Raw genomic sequence first — 19930 nt, forward strand, 5'->3', positions numbered from 1 at the left:
CTGACAATATGAACTCTTCTCAGTCATATCCCATGCCTTTCTATTTCCCTCCCTCCCTCCTTTCTACTATTCCACTTCTCTTTCCCCTCTCCCCTCACATTCCATGTACCTTACCTCCTTTACTCCACTTCCTGCATATTTTATTCCACTCCCAAAATACAATGGAATGAACAAGAGATAGGACAAATAACTTGGTGTTGTTTACTTTCTCCATTTTCATGTACTTTGGTGTAAGTAACGGGTAACTTAGTTACAGTAAATGCAGTTACACTGATGTACAACTAGCATGATGCCAGAATCAGTTTCAACTTTTTTTAGCTTTGCATTATATAAAACATTTTGCAAAGCCCTATTTACACTGATCTGGCCAAATCCTCACCTGGAGCTTGATCTGCAGCATTCGGGTCTTGCATTGACTTTACTGGGAGCAGGAACAAACCCCTGGTGTAAATCAGCTTTCTTCCTTCAAAGGAGCTAAATCAGTTTATACCAGCTGAGGATCTGGCCCACATATTTTAGGTTCCCATATACCTAGATAAATCAATGACATTGTAGTAATATCCTCTGTCGAGTGTGGAGTTAAGGATTGTGAGGACTACCACAATGTTTTTCCTTGATTCATAAATGCAGAAGCAGTACAATAGGAATAAAGTTATACACAACATAATTTGCCATCTGGTACTTTTCTACATAAAGAAATATGCTGATGTGAAAATAAAATAAATAAATAAATGAACAAGAACAACAATAGTAATAATTAATAAAAATAATGCTTAGTGTTTCCTAATTTTTATAAGATTTGTAATATAACTTTTAAAAAAACATCTGTTGACTCTAGTCATAATTGTTTGCAACTTCTTTAAAAAAAACTATAATGCTTAACAACAACACCAATATATATATAGAGAGAGAGAGCGAGAACACTGAAATGGGCATAGGGAATAAATGAAAAATGAGACACTCTATTTTACATTGTGCTAGAAATAACAGAATGCAGATCAGATTACAATGAAAACAAAACTAAAGACAGCAATATAAATTTAGATACTGAATGTGTGTTAGTAAAACAATGTGAATATCCGGTTACCTTACCTCCCAATCTAATACTCTACTATGCCTTTTAATGTTCAACAAAGTTGTTTATAACAATATTTGATGCAGGATTTCTACTGTACCTTATATAATATTGGTGAAAGGAAAAAAAACCCCACATAGGCTTGCAAGATAAATTTCTAATTCATTGCACTTAACTATTTCCATTAGAGCTGAGTCAATAATTCACAATGAATAATTTTACTAATAAACTTAGCCTCTTTTTCTGATTGCAGAATATCTATGAGTATATCAAGATTTCCTCTAATTTATTCATTATTCTGTTTTTCTTTTCATTTTTTTTAAACTCTGACGATTGTTCACAAATAGTTCTCTGCAATATTTGCACATTTCCTGTTTGAACTGTGAGGTGATTAGTTCTGATAGGTCAGGTAAGACACATGGCAATTTTTTCCAGTCACTTACTGCAAAAGATCATGAGCCCTCCTGCATACTGAACATAAAATTTCGTGTGACTTTGAAATTCACTTCCTTTGATTATATATGCCAGGAAAAGTTATTTGTCTAAATAAACAAAGAAATGTGCAATTCGTATTTTACTCATTAGTGTGTGTGTGTTATATTGTACAATAACTTTAAATGGTGTCTTTCAGAGACTAAAATAAGATAAAATTGTCCAAATTGAATCCAAATCCAGATAAAGGTAACAGACAAATAAAAATGTAGGGAAAAAGAAGGACAAAGGATAAAACAGTTACAATTAATAAAAACCCATGGTATAGATTAATAACATTGTATAAAATCACTGAGGAGTTATATTCTGAGATCCTTTAGCTCCTATTGCTTACAATGGAAGTGGATGATGCCTTGATCCCTTCACTGCACCTTAACTTGAAGAAGTTTGCATTACTATACCCAGTGAATCTGAGAATGTGTTTTCCAGGTCTTGTTCATACTATTGGAAAATCTAAGAATGATTGATGGATCAATCCTTTCTGTTGCCTGCCCCTTCTCTAAAATGTTGTCCCCTCGATCACTCTAAATAAATACCTATCTCCAGTAGGCTGCCCAGGGCAATTAATTTAGCAATTAGGAAACTATCAAACTTGTATGTTGGACATGGTGTTAAGAACATATAAAAACATTAGTGAATTATGTCAAATCAAAATGAAATAGAAAACTTAATTAAAAATCAACTTTGTATCCCTTTCTTCTCTGTTTTAGTCACTAGATATTACCCATCTTTTATTGTTGCAATCATCATTCATGGACATTAGCCCATCTGTCTTATAAGTAAACATAGTATTATTGATCACAAAAAAGAACTGTATTCCTCTAAAGAGTTGTGCAGGAGATTTTCCAACTGAATACAAAGGATTTAAGGTGAACTCAGAACTCTAATAATGAGGACTTTGAAAATGTTCTTTTCTACAGAACATGTTGTTACAATAGATATTCTTAAAACACAGATTTTGTTTTGGTTGGCAACTACATTGGGCCAGATAATCAGCTGGCATAATTAGATATAGTTTATACAAACTGAGAGTCTGGCCCTTACAGTGTACTTTTTTAATCCCATAACTTAATTATCAATATGACCTCAATTAGCCACATGGCTAATACAGTCATATGTCTTCTGATTAGCAGTGAGCCTCCACATGATGCTACAATGAGGGTGTGAAAGTGGTCTAGTGGGAGCGACGAATGCTCAATGCTCACATGGCTTCTGGTGAAGCTGCTGTTACTTTAGAGAGTGTAGGAGGTCAGAGGAGATGATGTAAGGCCTAATCCAAAGTCCACTGACGTTAAAGGAAAGTCTCTCATTGACTTCAGTGGCATTTGCATGAACCCCCCCAATGTCTAGTTAACGATGGAATGTGTGCTGTGCTTACAACAAGGGTTAGATACTATGAAGTTGTGGGGGAAGAATGAAGGGGAAGCCATGCTTGTGAGGTTGATCTCTGCCTCACTTCTTGTGCTCTTTGCTGACAATGAGATTCTGTCGGCTCCGGAGGATTTGGGTGCCATTTGCTTATTCTGGAAACATTATCTTAAATTGGGAAATTCAAAAAAAATTACTGCAACAGATAGAGTCTGTGTAGTGGAATTTATATTTTTATTGAGCACCTCTTATAGTGCTCATTGTGCTATATGGAGCAAATTGTTATTTCCAAAAGCTTAAGTGTGCTTGCCCAGCCCTTATACTGATCTGTTCGGCTTTTGGTTGTAACGATCAGAATGGAAATGCTGTCTTTGATGTTTTCAAAGACAGAAATGAATTTCATGCCTCAGTGAGTGCCACCGAGCTGCACACAAATACTTTAACCACTTATAAGAGCATCAGTATGGACCAATAATAATAATTTCATTGACCCAAATTGTCACTAACATACCACATAGAACCCATTCTATTTCACTGAGATAAAGGGGAGATTTTGCTTCTATGCACATCTGATTTGAAAGTTTATGATTTCTTGAATCTATAGATAGTGCTTGTTCAGTGCAATGATCAAAGGGAGGTGGGATGGCTGATCAAATTTATTCTTATAACAAAGTCCCAATGTATATCTGAAAACAAAAATGGTAACACAAATATCACCCTCCTTCTTTCTGTACTGGTGGCTAACATTTTTTGACCGAATGGACTAAGGTAAAATATTTCCTTTTTTATTGTAGCATACAGAAAGCAACCCAATATGTGAAAAGTGACCTGTGAGGATGTTTTCAAATGAGATTACTTTAATTTCAAAGGAGGATCCCAGTCCTGCAATGGCTAGCACCCAAGCAGACTATTGCACTGTGTGGAACCTAGAGCTGTGTGTAAAATGAAATTTCCATTCTACACGAAGTTATGATATTTCAGAATTTGTTTTCATTCCATATTAGAACAAAAAAACAAAAATTTGAACTTTCCTGTGGCATGAAAATTCAGAAAAAAAAATCTATTTGGTGCAACATTTTGTTTTGATAATGTTGAAATGTTTTGTTTAGATAAAGTTAAAGAATTAAAGAAAGTGATTATTATAAATGACAATCAACATGGTTCTTTGGAAAATAGATCTTGTCAAATGAATTTGTTATAGTGTTTTGATTAGATTATAAGTTTGGCTGATAAAAATAACTGTATTGACATCATATAGTTAGGTATTTGTAAGGCATTTGCCTTAGTACTTCTTGACACTGATTAAAATGTAGCACTAAAATATTAACGTACTACATATTAAATGGATTAAAAAGTATATAAAGGATAGGATCTCAAAATATTTTTTATTGGGAAACTATCAATGGTGTTTCTTAGATAGAAGAAAGTTATGAAGTGACTTGATCAAAGTCTAAATATGGAGAATATATCTGGATAAATCTTTAAACTAGCAGAACGGCACAATAAGATCCAATGGGTGGAAGATAAAGCTAGACAAATTCATTCCAGAAATTAGGTACACAATTTTTAATACTGAGGATAACTGACCGCTGGAACAACTTACCAAGAGATACGACGGATTCTCTATCATTTTAAGCCTTTAAATCAAGAGTGGAGATCTGTTGTATTAATTCTGATGCAACAAATGGGCCCAAAAACTCAAAGGTGTTAACAAGAGCCCATCATTGTCCATCATTAAACAGTTTTAAACAGTGTTCTGGGTTTGGAATACAGAGAGCTCAGCCTGCTTAGCACAATGTCAAACACACCATTAAAAATCTTTTAAACTCTTTTTTTTTTTTAATTAAAGATACAGAAAAGGAGAAAAAAAGAGTTAAAACATTTGAAATGTAAAATATTAAATAAAGTTTCCATTTTAAACCTATCCCTTGTTTCCTTTCCCCTTTGCTATAGAGAATTTTTATAAAGAAAACTCCCTTATTTGACAGTCTCTTAGATGGTAATAACTTTCTTTTTTGGGGGAATGGAAGAAGACAAATGTTAGGTGAACTGGGCTGGAGCTGTTATTTTTGCTGTCTGATCCCATTTCCTAAAAGACACAACAAGACACATACAGGAGAGGACAGAAAAGAACCATAAAGATAGAAAATGCAGCTTCTGTCTCTGGTGTTTACTTTCACTTTGCACTCTCTCTGCTGAAAAAAATACAGGCACACTGTTCTATTAGCGTCTCTGAGATCTGGCAAACTTGTAGTAGCATTGAGATTTTTAGAGCGTTGCTTTTAGCTGCAGCAGTGTTGCAAAATATAGAGTTGCCTGGAGAAGCCATACTCTTATTAAACAGAAGGCAAAAGGAGAGGGATAGGAAAGACAAGATATAAGGCAAGGAAGGGAAAACACACTGGGGAGGAAGAAACACAAATTTCATCTCTCAGGTAGTGTTTGGGATTTAGTCAGAACCAGTGAATGTTGCAATGACTTCTGGGTCCCCTTCTCTGGCCCAATCTCATCAGGACATTTCTCATGACTAGAGTGTTGAAGTCTCAGTGGTGTCACACTGGATTCTGAGGTCCCCGGAGATAATGGGTAGATGCTTGCTCCTTCCTGTTCTCCCATCGATCAGTCAGCCTGCATCTGTGATAACTCATTTTTCCCCCAGAGTATCTTTTTGAAGACCCCAAAAGGGGAGAGATGGGTGGAAACAGAGCCCATCCTCTCATTATTTTGTCCACCAATTAGACCTGATTTCCAACACACCGGTTTTGGTCCACTGATTTTCAGTCCCACACTTCTGTTGTTTACCAGGGCATGATCTTAACAGAGACCTTGTGTTATATCCCAGACTTCTTGCATTTGGCCTAATTCGGTTTTTCTGTCTCCCTTTTGTATCTTTTCTGATCAGTATTTATTGTTACAGACTATTGTGACATTTTATAAACTTTTATTCACTTTCTTGCAGTTCGGTTCACCACGGGGGTAGTGCTGCTTGGCCCCAATTATCACTACATGTCTTTCTCAGAGATATACTCTAGCTCAACCAGAAGTTATGGGCTGGATGCCGGATTTACTGTGGACCGTCTATTGGCAGTATGATGCAGGAGGTCAGACTAGATAATCATACTGTTCCCTTCTGGCCTTAAATTCTATGAATTTATAAAACAGGTGTAGGGTTTACTTCACTGGAGGGCATGTTTTGCCAGTCTAATTTGAGAACACTTCCTTTCTAGGTAAATGTTTAAACCAAGCTCAGTGGTTTCCATATTCTTGGTTTTGATTCTGAAGATAAATTATCAGATCAATGATGCATTTTCCACATACAAGGATAAAATATATATTTTCTAATGATTGCACTAAAAAGGGTAATAAAAACTGTTAGATCAACTGGGTTTAATATATACATATTAAAAATAATCCTTCAAGGATTAGTTAGTATCAGATAATACACTGGGGCACACATGCTATGATTAAACACTTGTCTGGCAATCACATGGATTCATTAATTCTGTTCCTTCATTGATTTAAACATATTAATTAGGAAAAGGCCCACACCAGGAGCTGAACCCCTGATCTATATGCACAATTTAATAATCATTGTACCATGGTGATTAGAATGATTGTGGGGATACTGTGAAAAATTCATTTACTGCGACTAAGCCAACAACTTTGCATTTGTGTTGAAAAACAATTATGGAGCTTAATTGGGAGCCATGTAATGATGACAGCAGTTATTTCAGTGATTGATTCTGAAATTAAAGAAAGCTGGCAAACTAAATACCAGTATTTCCTAGGCTAAAAAACTAAAAGAGGAACCAAGGTCCAGAGAGCATGCACAGAACACCAGTTATGAACTATGGTGAAATGCTGACTGTGATATAAACTGCTTCATGCAAAAAGCTGATGGCCATCACCTCCGGCTTTACTTGTCCTGTCAAAAAGGTAAAAGATAAAATAGGGACATAGGAATACCGGGATCAAAATTAGCAGCAACTGGAGGCAAGCAAAATATTGATGTTCTGCAGATGCCACTAGAGTCTTTAACGTTAAAGCATTCATAAAACAGAAGTCAGAGATATGGAGGATCCAGCTAAATTATTTAAAGCTACTAGAATTTGTTCATGAAATTTAATTGATTTGATATTTGATCAATCACTTCTCATCTTTAAAAACATATATCCGCCTCCAAGGTCATGGTTCTTGTCCTTCTCTGTACATATTTGTCAAGATTTCCCTTACAGCATGCAATGGCATTTCACATGGTTCTTTGAAGCATCTTCTCCTACTCAAATATTCCACACAATCCAATTCTGTGGAGAAAACCTACTCAGTGGCTGGCTCAGAAAAAAGTATTTTGCAATGTACAGCGGGGCCAGCTCCTCAGATGATGTAAATGGGTATAACCCTATTGATTTTAACAAAGTTATGCTGGTTTATAACAGCTAAAGATCCAACTTTGAGTATTTACATTACAAGATATTGTTGAAGGATTCTAGCAAACATAAAACTTTCCTGGTGTTGAGGGCCCACAGGAGGCCCTCGATGACACTTAAGCCATGCAGGAGCTGTGTCTGCATCTTTTGCAGGTCATAGAGGGGTCGGCATCATCTTCATATGCTGGTGCAGAGTATGAAGAGTGGGTGGAGTGGAGTGTGGGAACTGGGTTTCAGTGAAGAACCACAGAATCATGTGAAGCCAGTGGTGTTAAAAACCTATGTATATGGCAAGTACAGGCCTTCAGATGTTTTTCAAGATCAAAGCCTGGAGCAGCACCTACTGGGGGTGACGGGGGACTTCCCCAATATGCATGTTAGTTCTTTGGGCTTTAACTGAGTAATGTTAATTCCATCCTAATGTGACTAATGGCAAAGCTCTGCGACATTTTCCTTTTTAAAATGAAGAATATTTATTTTCAGTGAAATATAAAGTTTATTTTGACATTTGTAAATAGCTGTGAAATGTTGCAGACACAATCTTTCTACTTAACAGACAAACAGAGACAAATCATGTTTTAAAATAGCAGCACTCTCATTATTACATTATCAGTCTCAGACTAGCTATATCAAACCTTTCTTTCTGCTTTCTTCTGCCCTTTGAAGAGTAATCCTTTCTGATTTATATCTCGAAAACATTTATACGACCAAATTTATGACATCACTTGCAAGAATCGTAAAACACTTTCAGGTACCATTTATATTATAAAAATAATGTATCTGCAGCCAAGGCATATTCTGTACTTCCAACTGGCTGGATAATTTAGTTTTTATGAATAAATTATAATGACTTTTTGTAAACCTTTGGTTGAAATCTGTGAGTAACATAAGAACAGTAAAGATTTTCAAACAATAGAATTATTGATAATATTAAGATTGATATAAAAAGCATTCTGATATTTAACCACACATTTATTGTTACAGGTATGCTACAGCACGCTATTTGATAAATATGAATAGGCTCTGTAAATTATAAGCATAATTTGATTTTTTTCCCCTTAAAGGTGGAAGCAAAATGGCACAGATATTGATCTTACCATGAGTTATCACTACAGGTTGATTGGAGGCAGCTTGGTAATCAATAACCCACATACCAAACAGGATATCGGAACATACCAGTGTTTGGCCACAAATTCATTGGGAACAATTCTGAGCAGGAAGGCAAAGCTTCAATTTGCATGTAAGTTGGTCAGATTGTATTTATTAAAGCATTACTTTCTAAGTAATTCTGTATGTGAAATGTAATTTATCTCATAATTAAAGTATCTTGATGACCACAATGAAAGGGCTGGACTTACCTCTTCAGGGCTTTTCTATTTTAAATAAAAACCCCTCTTTTCTCGTAAATATTCATAACAAAAAAAAAAAAACAGACTTCCGATTCCTTACGGCACTCAGAGAACAATAATTACCACAGGTGACTGAAAGGTCAAGGAAGATGAATGCAATTACTTTTGTTTAATAAAGCTGTCATGATTTTTTAAGAGAGGTTTTTTTGGTTTGTTTGTTTTGTTTTTGGCATGAGTGCTGTTCATAAGTTATCTGGTTCCACACCTAGCCACATATGCAAAAAAAAAAAAAAAAAAAAAAAAAAGAGGTTGCAGAGGTTTTGCTTTAAATTTGCTACAGCATAACAATGTCCAGCAGAGTCACATAAATGTCACACCAGTAATTATCTCAGTAACATTTTGTTACATTAACAGGCATACAGTAAGATACTCTTCTTCCTTATATACTGTGCAAAAGGCTATTGTTGTGCCCTGATCAAATGTGTCATATTTCAGACGGGCTGGATGCAGTTGGTGATGTCTGTTTGAAACAGTTTAAGAATTATTATGCTAACCCTTTTTATTATTTCTTCTGCACATTTTTGAGTGGCGACTGAATTCTGTTGGTACCCTCAAAGGAAATTTGAAGGAAACCGCACATTTTTCTCGCACTCATATTTTTCAATATAAAGGTCTGCGCTGTCTGTTACTGTGAGAAAGCAATTGTTTTCAAACCTTATTAATAAAACATACATCTGAAGCCAACCTTATGTCGCTATTTCAGACATCAGTAAATGTATTAATTATTAATCCTGTTCCATTTCTTATAGTAAATCTCATGTCACAGAGGTTATACAAAGGAGACATCAGAGGTTGAGATGGTTCCCAGACTTTCTTTTGGTAAAGCTGATCATTTGGTCTATCATTTGTACTGGCTTTTATAATTTTCCCACTGCATTTCTTAAGCAAAGAGCTTTGGTCTCTAGAGCTGGGCAAATGAAAACCAAATTTTAATTCATCATATTCTTACCCTTTTATATTTGCTTTTCTCAAACATTTCTGCAAGCTACCTTTTGTTCATGGGGAATGAATTCCAAGCTTGAAGGTGAAATTTGCTTTGTGACAAAACAAAATCTCTGTCAGGCAGAAGTAATGGAACAGCTATCTTAGAATTTTGTTTGTGGAGACTGCGAGTGAAGAAGGAAACAAGGTAGGTTACCGGGAGGAAACCAGAGAATGAATGGAGGAGGAGGGGATCAAGAGAGGAAAGGGAAAATGCCTAGGAGGGCCTATAAGGAAGAGGCTGAAGGCTGCATATAGGCCACAGAAATACCTGCAATCAAGGTGTCTATCACAGGGTCCAGCATCAAATCTGATGAATGAAAACTTCTCCTTTCCTTCACCCACTGGCACATTGCCTTCCAGGAGAAAGATGCATACACCCAAAAGGGGAGCCTGTAGGAAAAATAAAAGGCATCAGGGCCCTACCCACAGGATTTCCTAAGGATTTCTGGGAATATTCCTCTTTTTACAGCCTGGCTAAAGTGGGGAAGAGAAGGAGGGAGCTACAAGATGAAAGAGCATTGGATGAATGGAAAAGGAATCTGAAAAAAGGAGTTGCTGTCTCTTTTCACTTGGAAGAAGGAAGGGAAACCATTCTGTCCTAGGCTGTTGCATGTTGTTTTTACACAATTTGTGGCATGAATCACATGATCAAGAGAATTAGCCAGGTTGGCTGACAGAGAAACATTTCATATGCGGAGCTTGTGTTTAAAGTAAAATCCACTGAAAGATCTCCCTGATGCAGAGAAGAAAAAACTTTGTCAAGTAATGGAAGAAAAGGACAAACCACTATTTGGCCAAAGAACTTGAAGATGAGAATAAATCTGAGCCAAACTGCAAAGATGCATATCTCCAAACTGAGCATGAGCTAACTTGTTTGCATAGTGCTAGACCAAAAACAGGGCCACTCCCTTCAGGAGGACAATTTAGACCTCAGAATGCTGAAGAAATTGTCTTTGCCAGGCAATTATTATTAGGATCTACAAGTAAGAATGCAATATGTTTCAGCAGTGGAAAGCAAGTCTACTACACCGGAGATTATGACAACCCTCTCACTTCTAGGTTTGTGAACCAGCAACTGTCCGACAGTTATCTGGGGTAAAGTAAACCAAAACCTAAAGGAAAGCACAAATAACTTTTCCCAGGCAATTCTGCTAACCAGAAAACCACATAAGAAGTACATCACAACTGAATGCAACTAAAGCAACTCAACAACTAATAAGGACTATGGCTATGTGGACAGTGTTAAGTGGCCTTGTCTGTTTAATATGGGTTTTTCTGTACTCTACATTGCTGAAGCATTTTATCAGAACTTAATTCATTGACAACTAAGGTCCCTTGATGAAATACTACAGGCTAAAGAGGTTAGAGGTCAAGCAGTTTGTTTACTGAGGCTTCATGTCCCCAGATATACACTTCCCACAGCTACTTGTGAGAACACAAGTTCCTAGTTCTCATTTGTGTGGACCATATGAACCAATAAGTGTCAGCCAACATTAGAACTAGTATACTGAAGTATAAAAGAGAGGATATGGGATCCACATTTCCGGTAAAAAGCTTCATTATCAGAGGAAATGACAGAAACTTACACCTTTTTTCCTGTCAGTCAGACAATGCAGCAAGAAACTGAAGTGAAGGTGAAATTTGTTTACAAATTATATAATTATCATGTGTAAATGAGAATGCACTCAATAAAAACGGTCACCCTGAACATGGGGCCTGTAACCTGGTTTATAGAAAGAAAAGACAGTGACATTGAGAAAGGCACTAGGGCACATCGGTGAGGATATAGTATAAAGTCCTTGACAGACAGGTGAATAGACAGGAGGACAGAAAGAGATTTTAATTAATTTAATCTAGTCACTTTCATAAATGGTACCTGCATGGCTCTTGGCCCAAATCCTATAATAAATGAATGTGCTATGTAACTTTTAACCTTTTTTCCACCTATGGGTTCAATCAAAAGAGAATTAAAATTGTGGTGCAAAACATAGAGTCTCAAAATTGCTCTTCTAAAATGAAGGGAAAGGCCTTGTTAAATCAAGCACTGATTTTTCTTTGATAACTGGAAATTGCATTCCTTAATACTGCAATACACTTAGTACATTTAAGCCACCTAGTATCTTGCCCACTCCAAGGCCCCATAAACTTCCCTTACTGCATTGGATGGGAACTCAGGACTGGATCCTACAGAACTAACTTTTATCAAGTTCAAAACATTGTATTTGTATTTTTTGCCTCAAACAAACAATGGCTCAGGTCTGCCACTTTTACATATAGTAGCACCTAGGGAACAGGTCCCCAAACTGTGAGGCACTCTCCCCTAGGGGGGAATGGAGGAATGTTGGGGGGACACAGCAGGGCCTGGGCCTGCCCCATTGGGGGGGGGAGGGGGGGAGACCCAGCCCAACTTTGCCCCAAACTCTACTCCTGTCTCCCTCAGCTGCGACCCTGGCCCTGCCACAGCCCCCAGCACTCAGCCTGGGCTCCTGGTCCCATGGCCACTTAGCTTCTGGCCCAGCCTCCTCTGCCACAGCCCCTGACAGGGTCTCAGTCCCCAGTGCCCGGCCATAGCTCCGGCCTCGGTGCCCAGCTTTGGCACCCACCCATGGGCCCCCAGCTGCCGCAGCTCCTGGAGCCCCACAGCTGCAACCGGGGCCCTGTTGCCAGATGGGAGGAGGGGCACAGATGGGGTACAATGTAAAATGTTTGGGGACCACTGACCTAGGCTGACCAGACGGTGAGTGTGAAAAATCAGGATGGGAGGAGGCAGGTAATAGGATAGATAAGGTTAAGGTAAGAATAGATAAGACAAAGCCCTGAATATCAGGACTGTCCCTATAAAACATTTGGTCACCCTAGTAACACCTGACTACATGTGTAGTCTCATTGATTTCAGTGGACTACTCACCTAGGCCCTGAGCCTGCTGCTGTGTCTGCAGGGACCACAGTAGGGCTTTGTGGGAACGCAGGGATCTGCCCAATTGGGTCCAGCTTCAAGGTTAGTTACCTAGTAAGGTACTATTCAACCAAATTACGAGCGGCATAATCAGACCCTGTATAAATAAATAGCAGTAGTGGAAGGAATTGTAATTATGTAGCAACTGCTAATTATATATGAACCATGATTATTTCACTGTTACATTCTCCTATTCCCTATCTTCACACCTCCCTCCATTTGTTTCGTGTACACATCTGTCGTCTCATATCTTATGCTAACCTCTTTGTGACAGGATGTGTATATTTTAGTGTACGTGTGGGCACAGGGCCTTGCACAGAGAAGGCCTGAGCTCTGACTGGGGGCCCCAACCCGCTATTTCAATCCAAGTCCTAAACAGTAGTTCTTGTTCTGTATAGTTCAAACTGAATCAAGCCTTTTAATTGAGAAGGGGAATTTTAAGTATATTTGTTTCTTTATTAGAAGGTAAATAGTCATGAGTTATATATAATAATATAAATTAAATAAATAATATAAATTATTGTTACTCAAAGTAACTTCAAGTCTTCCTCTCTCTTCTCAAACTGATTGGCCACATATTCATTGCACATTTCAACAAGATTTGTGAAAAATACAATTTTTTCCCCCAAAATTATGAGCTTTTCCTACAAAACAATTGTTCCATGAGATTAGAAATAGGTCTTCAGATTCAGCTGGAGTTTCTTGCTTATACTCCATTAAAAACAGAGCTGTCAGACCAAAGCTGCAGGAGGGATATGGTATGGAAGGAAGGGACATAGATTACTAAAGACAGTTTCAGTGGGAGGGAGGATAGCGTGAGCACATAGATGCTTTAGCAGGACAGGTGGCATGGCCATGTCTAGGTTACTAATGCTTCCTGGTGTAAGTAAGTTGTAAATATTCCCCATAAAGAATATACATTTAAATTAGAAGCTACAATACAGCTTTGACTCTTCACTGCTGAATATGTTTTTCAATGTGAAATTGTTATCTAGGTAAGAACGGGAGCTGCATAATTCAAATCCAAATCCATATCTGGATTTCCAGCCCCTTCAAATAAGCAGATCCTGGATCTTGCTTTTGCAGCCTGTTACAAAAAGTGGATCCAGAACTATAGATTTAGATTCTGAATCATCTCCCTCCCCCTGCACTCCCAAAGTCAGGAGTCGGCCTCCATCTTTTTCATCATCTAGGTGACAAATTCAACCATGCTGCAGAGGTCCAGCCTGAGACTCTATGCAATGACTAAGCCCTGAATGGGGGGAGCCTTTGAGAGAGCCGCCCTGCAGAGATGCCTGTGCATTTCCTTTGTGCCATGCGGAGGGGGTAGCCTCAACTGGGAGGGTGGTGATGGGGGAGAACTAGGGGCAGGTCAGTGTGGGAGCCATGGAATCTGAGTGCCTGTGCATCCAGTGATCTCAAAACACTACACAAGAGGGACTTCAGCCACTATTCAAATGCTGAGTGGCAGCCAGAGTCCCGTGCCCATCTTTACCACACTTTACCCAGTCTGAACAATCAAAGTATTGTATGATAATCTGGTTGAGTGATGATATACAAATATTGGATGACCATTAACTAACTACTGGTTCTGCATTCAGCATGGTATTTTCTAAAACAAAGATGTTGCATCCGACTCAGGTGCAGGCTTCCCTCACTTGGGAGTTTTAGTTTGCATTTCCCTTCACAAACGTAGCATTAAAAATATACACTGATAGCATCTTCCTAGAGACCCAGAGTGCAATGACAGGATCCTTGGTGATAATGCCACTAGAAAATGGTGTTTCTAGAAAATGTCAGAGAGCCAATCAAAGCAGTGATTTGGGTGTATAATTTCATTGCCAGAAAGAGAGATGGTGGAAGCACAGCAACATCAGAAAATCCACAGGATTGGAAAGCATCCCAATTCATGGAAGAGTTTTGATCAGTGGACATTTCTCTTCTACTTTGGAGTCAGGATGCACTTTCTTCATACATATTACTTTATGAATGAAGATTATAAAACTCACATTTAATTCCTTAAGAGAAAAACATCACAAAGAACTCTCCGAGTGCTGCTGCAGCTAGGATTCTAATCCTCAAGAACAGGGTATTTGCTTTAATTATTTCATCAGTTTTAAGTAAAATGAGTGCATGCAAACAATTGGGCTTGGGGAAAATACCTATAACCAGCTGCAGTAAAACAGTCCATCCTTGCCTATTATTATTTCTTCTAGTTCCCAAGTAATGATCCAAAAGTATACAAGCACATTCCAGAAATGACAAGTCAAATAACATACTCAAGAAAAAAGACTTTGTTGTGAATCAGATTATATGGAAAAAAAAAAATATCATTCATGACTATTCATAGAGAGTGAAAACAGCAGGCCAAATATTTAAAACATACAATTTGGCAGGAATCTTAAATGAGATTCTGTCTAATACATGAAAATCATTTTGTCACATACTCCATCACCAATCAGAAGAAGTGATGGTGATTTCTATTTAATGAGGTCTATTTCTTTTCCATGCAAAAGTCACTTCACATTCAGAAATCCTGATTTTTACTTGTGAATTCCAGTAAATATTCACAAGAACTTGAATTCAGATACAAGATTAATGGGTTTCCAAGGAAAGCAATACCTTTGGATCAGGCCGCATCACATTTGTACACACTTCTCTCCCCCCTCTTCCCACCACACACACATATTGTAAACAGAGCTTTGGTTTTAAATTAAGTTATTTTGTTTGGCATTTTATGACTACATTCACTTGAATCCAATTGATTTAAATAGGATTATTCAAAGTAAGGTGCTACTCATTGTAAAGGTACCAGAACCTGGACCTTCTTATCAGTGACATTTCTGTTAGAGAGATCATCTCATGTTCCCTTTTCATCCTCCCTGCTCTTGGCTGGAGAGAAGATTCAATGCTGGCACTGTGCTCCAAGGATTTTGGATGCAAAAGCAGGGATTGGACTAGATGGAAGAAATCTGGATTTCCTGAGTGCTCTAACATGGTGTTTGCCTGACTGCTGCAGGTATAGAACACACAAAATATTCTCTTGGTTAAAGTGACAACTGGAAGAGAAGGACATGAACTTTCCATTTTGTAACAGAAAAAAGCAAAAACAAAAAACCCAAATCCCCAAATCTTGATTTGTATCTAGCTATTTTAGGACAGGATATTTAAAAAACATTCAGATCCATTTAGTCTTAGTTAGATCATGACAGTCTCAAGTACTTGCAAAACCCTATTAGACAATTTTTGTATGAGATGCTCAGAAAGCGTAAAATCCCACTTTGCATCTGATTACTCCATCATGTTGTTTACCTTTGACTGCACACATATTACATGAATATCACAAAGCAATATAGTATGCCTCAGAATGTCATAACCCTTTTTACTTGAACCATATGTTTTGAAACAGAAAATGGAAAAATCAATGCAGATAAATCAGATCAGATATTCTGAACCTATGAAGTCTTGACATGCATGAATTTCAGATTAAACGACTCATACGCTACTAGCTTGGCTGATAGTGTGCTACTGTACAGGTGTTGAGATGCCCATTGTAAATATTATATCATGATTAAAGATGTGATGGGTGTAGTATCTACTGCTCTGGAGTAAAAGCGTTCTCAGGTAATTTGAACCACTGATTACCAATTAATTACCCACAAAGGCTTGCATACTGATCAGCCTGACTTTATCTTCTTGTAGGACATAAAAATCATTGCAACATTTTTTCCTCCCTAACAAATGAATTCCATTGTATTGTTTACATTTTATTCATTTTGACCAGGGTTGAGAATTATGGGTCAAATTTTCAAAAGCTCATAAGTAAATTAGGAGTCTAAGACTGTCTTCAAAGAGGACTTCAGCCCATATTGTCAAAAGTGTGTAACTCCAGGAATTAGGCACCTAAATATCTTTGAGAAGCTGGCTTTAGACCCTTAAAAGCCTAAGTCCTATTAACTTTGTCACTTTTGAAAATGGACTTTTGGCTCCTAAATCACTTAGGCACTTTTGAAAAATTTACCCCGTGTCTCATCCTTAGTAAGGATCAACCCATTACTGTGTCTCCCTCAGAACAGCCCAGGGAAGGACTTGTGACTTCCAAAGATGGAAGGCACTTCCAATTGACCCATATCAGCAACAAATTACTTCCCCAGCAACACTGACTCTAGTACCAGACAATGATTGGGGGCGGGAAGATAGACCCAACAGTCCAATTATTACCAACCCCTCTCTGCCCACTCCTTACCTTCCTATGAGGTGCAGGGAAGTAGCACTGCCAAATTCAGACCAGGAACACCACATCAGGGTCACCCCATACCTCTTACACCCCTGTAGGGGCATATAGGGCAAGTCACAGTTTTGCCCTTTGTTTTACATTGCATTACCATGGCACCTAAATGTAACAACAGACTGTGCCACCTGAAACACACAATTGTTGCTTAAAAGTGTTCCCATATCAGCAGTGGAGAAGCTTGTCTCAACTTGTATACACATATAGGACCAGATTGAATACACGGGAACATAGGACTGGAAGGACCTCCTGGGTCATCTATCAGAGGCAAACCCTTCATAGTATCCCATTCAGAAATTTGTCAAGCTCTGTCTTAAAATGGTTAAGTTGTTTGCCCCCCTGTTCCTATTGAAAGACTGTTCCAGAACCTCACTCTGCTGATGATTAGAAACATAATATATTTCACCTCACTCAGGGGTCACCCTCAAAGAGGTCATGTAGCAGCCATGAATTACTGACTGCCCTCCCTCAGTGTTTCTCCCAAATGAGGAAAGAGCAGCTCATTATACTAAACTCAAGTATGACTAAATTGATGCTTGGTAGGAGGAGAATAATGCTTTCCAGATACCCCACTGTTGACAAGCCATCTGCCTTGAGTAGGTCCACAACCCTGAGATCCTTGTTGGGATCTTTATTGTGACTGGGTACTCCAATAGCTAGCAGCAATAAATGCCTAATCCCATGTGTGACCGATAGGAATAGGTTATACTTCTGTATATAGTGAGTTGTAATAGGTAAAACTGGAGTTCACAAATGTTTATTATCTAGAAACAAATCCCAATTGGCTGGAAAAGCTCTGCCTTGTACAACATGAACCTGTCCATCTGTATATGAGCACAGATCACCAATGAGCGCTCCATTCCATCCCCTCCATAGGCTTCAGAGCCCAAGTTGAAACTTCAAAGCGCTCTCTACACAGCTCTTTTTAGAGAGCTAGTGCAAACCTCACTAGCCCGAGTCTTTCAACCCAAGATTGTCTACGCCATACCCTGGGAGACCTGGGTTTACTTTCTATTTCCATCACAGACTTCCTGTGTGATCTTGAGTATGTCACTTGCTCTTGTTCCAAAACTCCCGGTCTATAAAATAAGTATTTGAAGATGATTTTTTACTTATATATTATTTACTCTTCTGTTTTTATCCTAAATCAGCCTGTTGCCAGTTGTATTGGAAAAGCAATTTGTGTGATTGAGTTATTGTTGGTAACAAAGCAGCTACAGAGCCCAGAGATGCTGGATTCTGATTGATAAAATTTAATATTTTTGAAGGGTAAAACCACTCTCTTTGTGTGGTGCGGGTGAAGTTCCTTTTTATCTGTCCTAATTTCATTGCACACTATAACTTGGATTCCAATAAATTATGAAATATCCACAATGTCCACGAGCTTTTTTATTTTGGTTTGGCACCAAAAATAAAAAGATAGATGGAGATTTGGGGAAAAAAAAAAAAGAAAAAAGAAAACCATATAAAATTCCCCATGATAAATGACTGTTTTCTTTGAACAAAAAGTAATTAGATCACTTTTTTATTACTTATTTATTCTTGTAGCACAAGTAAATCTTGCTTAATATAGGTTTCAAAGACATAAGATAGAGCTAATTTAGTCTTTAAATTGTACAGTTTATGTTCAAGGGACAGAAAGAGTCATCACAAATACTTTTAATTATGAAAATGAGAAAGGCCCAAACTTAGCTATTCAAGGAAAAAAGGATCAATTCTGATATGAAGAATCACATTGTTTTTACCTCACAGAGCTATAAATATTCACTTCTAAGATGTTAACCTCTGGAGTTAAATTTGAAAACAGTAGAACTAGGGTCACATTCATAAGCTGCAATATGGCCCTTTTTCACTACCCAGGGGAATTCCAGAAAATTCAGGGGGATGTCACTGCTGGTGTTTTGTACAGCAGCTGGCCCCAGTGACTCGACCCCACCCTTGCTTCAGTACAGGATATGTGGGGGAGAGAGAAGAGTTTGAGGGCATGTCAAGGGTCCAGATGGACAATCCTGTACTGTCTCAAGATCCATTAAGGACCTACTGCAGAGTTCATCTTTCTAGATGAGCATTTGGAAAGGGCTAGAGCGGGTGAGATGGGTATCTTAGCTGTGTTTTGAGTGGAAAGCCCATATGTTGTAGGATCTTCTGTGCTTTTCTTGCTTATATTTTATTGGCATAGGTTATTATTTATAATGTTGGGTCAGGGTGCCTAGGACCAATCAAAATAAATAAATAACTAGAGCTGAGAGCACTCAGCCTTTCACAGGAGGTGCTCAGCAGCTTGCCAGATATGGCGAACAAAGCCCCAGTCACAAAACTGGGTTTGTGCGGGTTCAGGGCTACATAGGCTCAAAACCAACTGCAGGATCAGAGTCTGAGTGAACAAATGAATTAATCATGCATAAACACCTGTATGCATACTGACAAATCAGATCCAAATAGGAGAGTAGTAAATAGAAATAGAAGAGACCAGTTCAAGGTAAGAGTTAAACTATGTCTCGTGGCAGTAGCATTAACACAAGGGATCAAGTCCATCCCTGGTGTAGCTGCATTGAAGTCAGTGGAGATGCATTGAAGATTAATTTGATCCATTTGATTTAGACTGTGGAGAGAAATCTGTTTTTAAGAACACTCCAATCTAAGGAAAACTCATGCAGAGGGTAAAGTGACTCTGTGATGACAGATGACAAATGGACTCTTATGACGACAAGCGAGAAAACTGTTCAAGAAAATAAAATATTAAAAATATATTTTGTTTTTTTTTATGAGGGTCAATTTCTTGAATGTGCCTCTGGCCTCCAGATGGGGTTTAGAGTAAAAGCCTCCATCAATACTCACTGCTCAGTACAGTTCACCCTCGCTCGCTTCAGAAGTGGGTTTTAATATTTTATGCTGCTAACGTTATAGATGAAAAAGAGTGAGATATGG

At 38.1% G+C, this 19930-nt stretch overlaps 1 protein-coding gene across 1 annotated transcript in view; it reads left to right on the plus strand.

Annotated features, from left to right (window-relative positions):
• CNTN6 (contactin 6) overlaps positions 1–19930 on the plus strand; it is a 203638-nt gene that overhangs the window by 74515 nt on the left and 109193 nt on the right. Inside the window, exon 4 of the mRNA XM_067542691.1 lies at positions 8427–8602. Within this exon, the coding sequence (XP_067398792.1) occupies positions 8427–8602 (176 nt within the window). The remainder of the gene's footprint in view (positions 1–8426; positions 8603–19930) is intronic.

Source organism: Emydura macquarii, unplaced genomic scaffold (assembly GCF_026122565.2).
Source record: "Emydura macquarii macquarii isolate MOO-44397 ecotype Brisbane River unplaced genomic scaffold, CSIRO-AGI_Emac_v2 contig_71, whole genome shotgun sequence".
Taxonomy (NCBI): domain Eukaryota; kingdom Metazoa; phylum Chordata; order Testudines; family Chelidae; genus Emydura; species Emydura macquarii.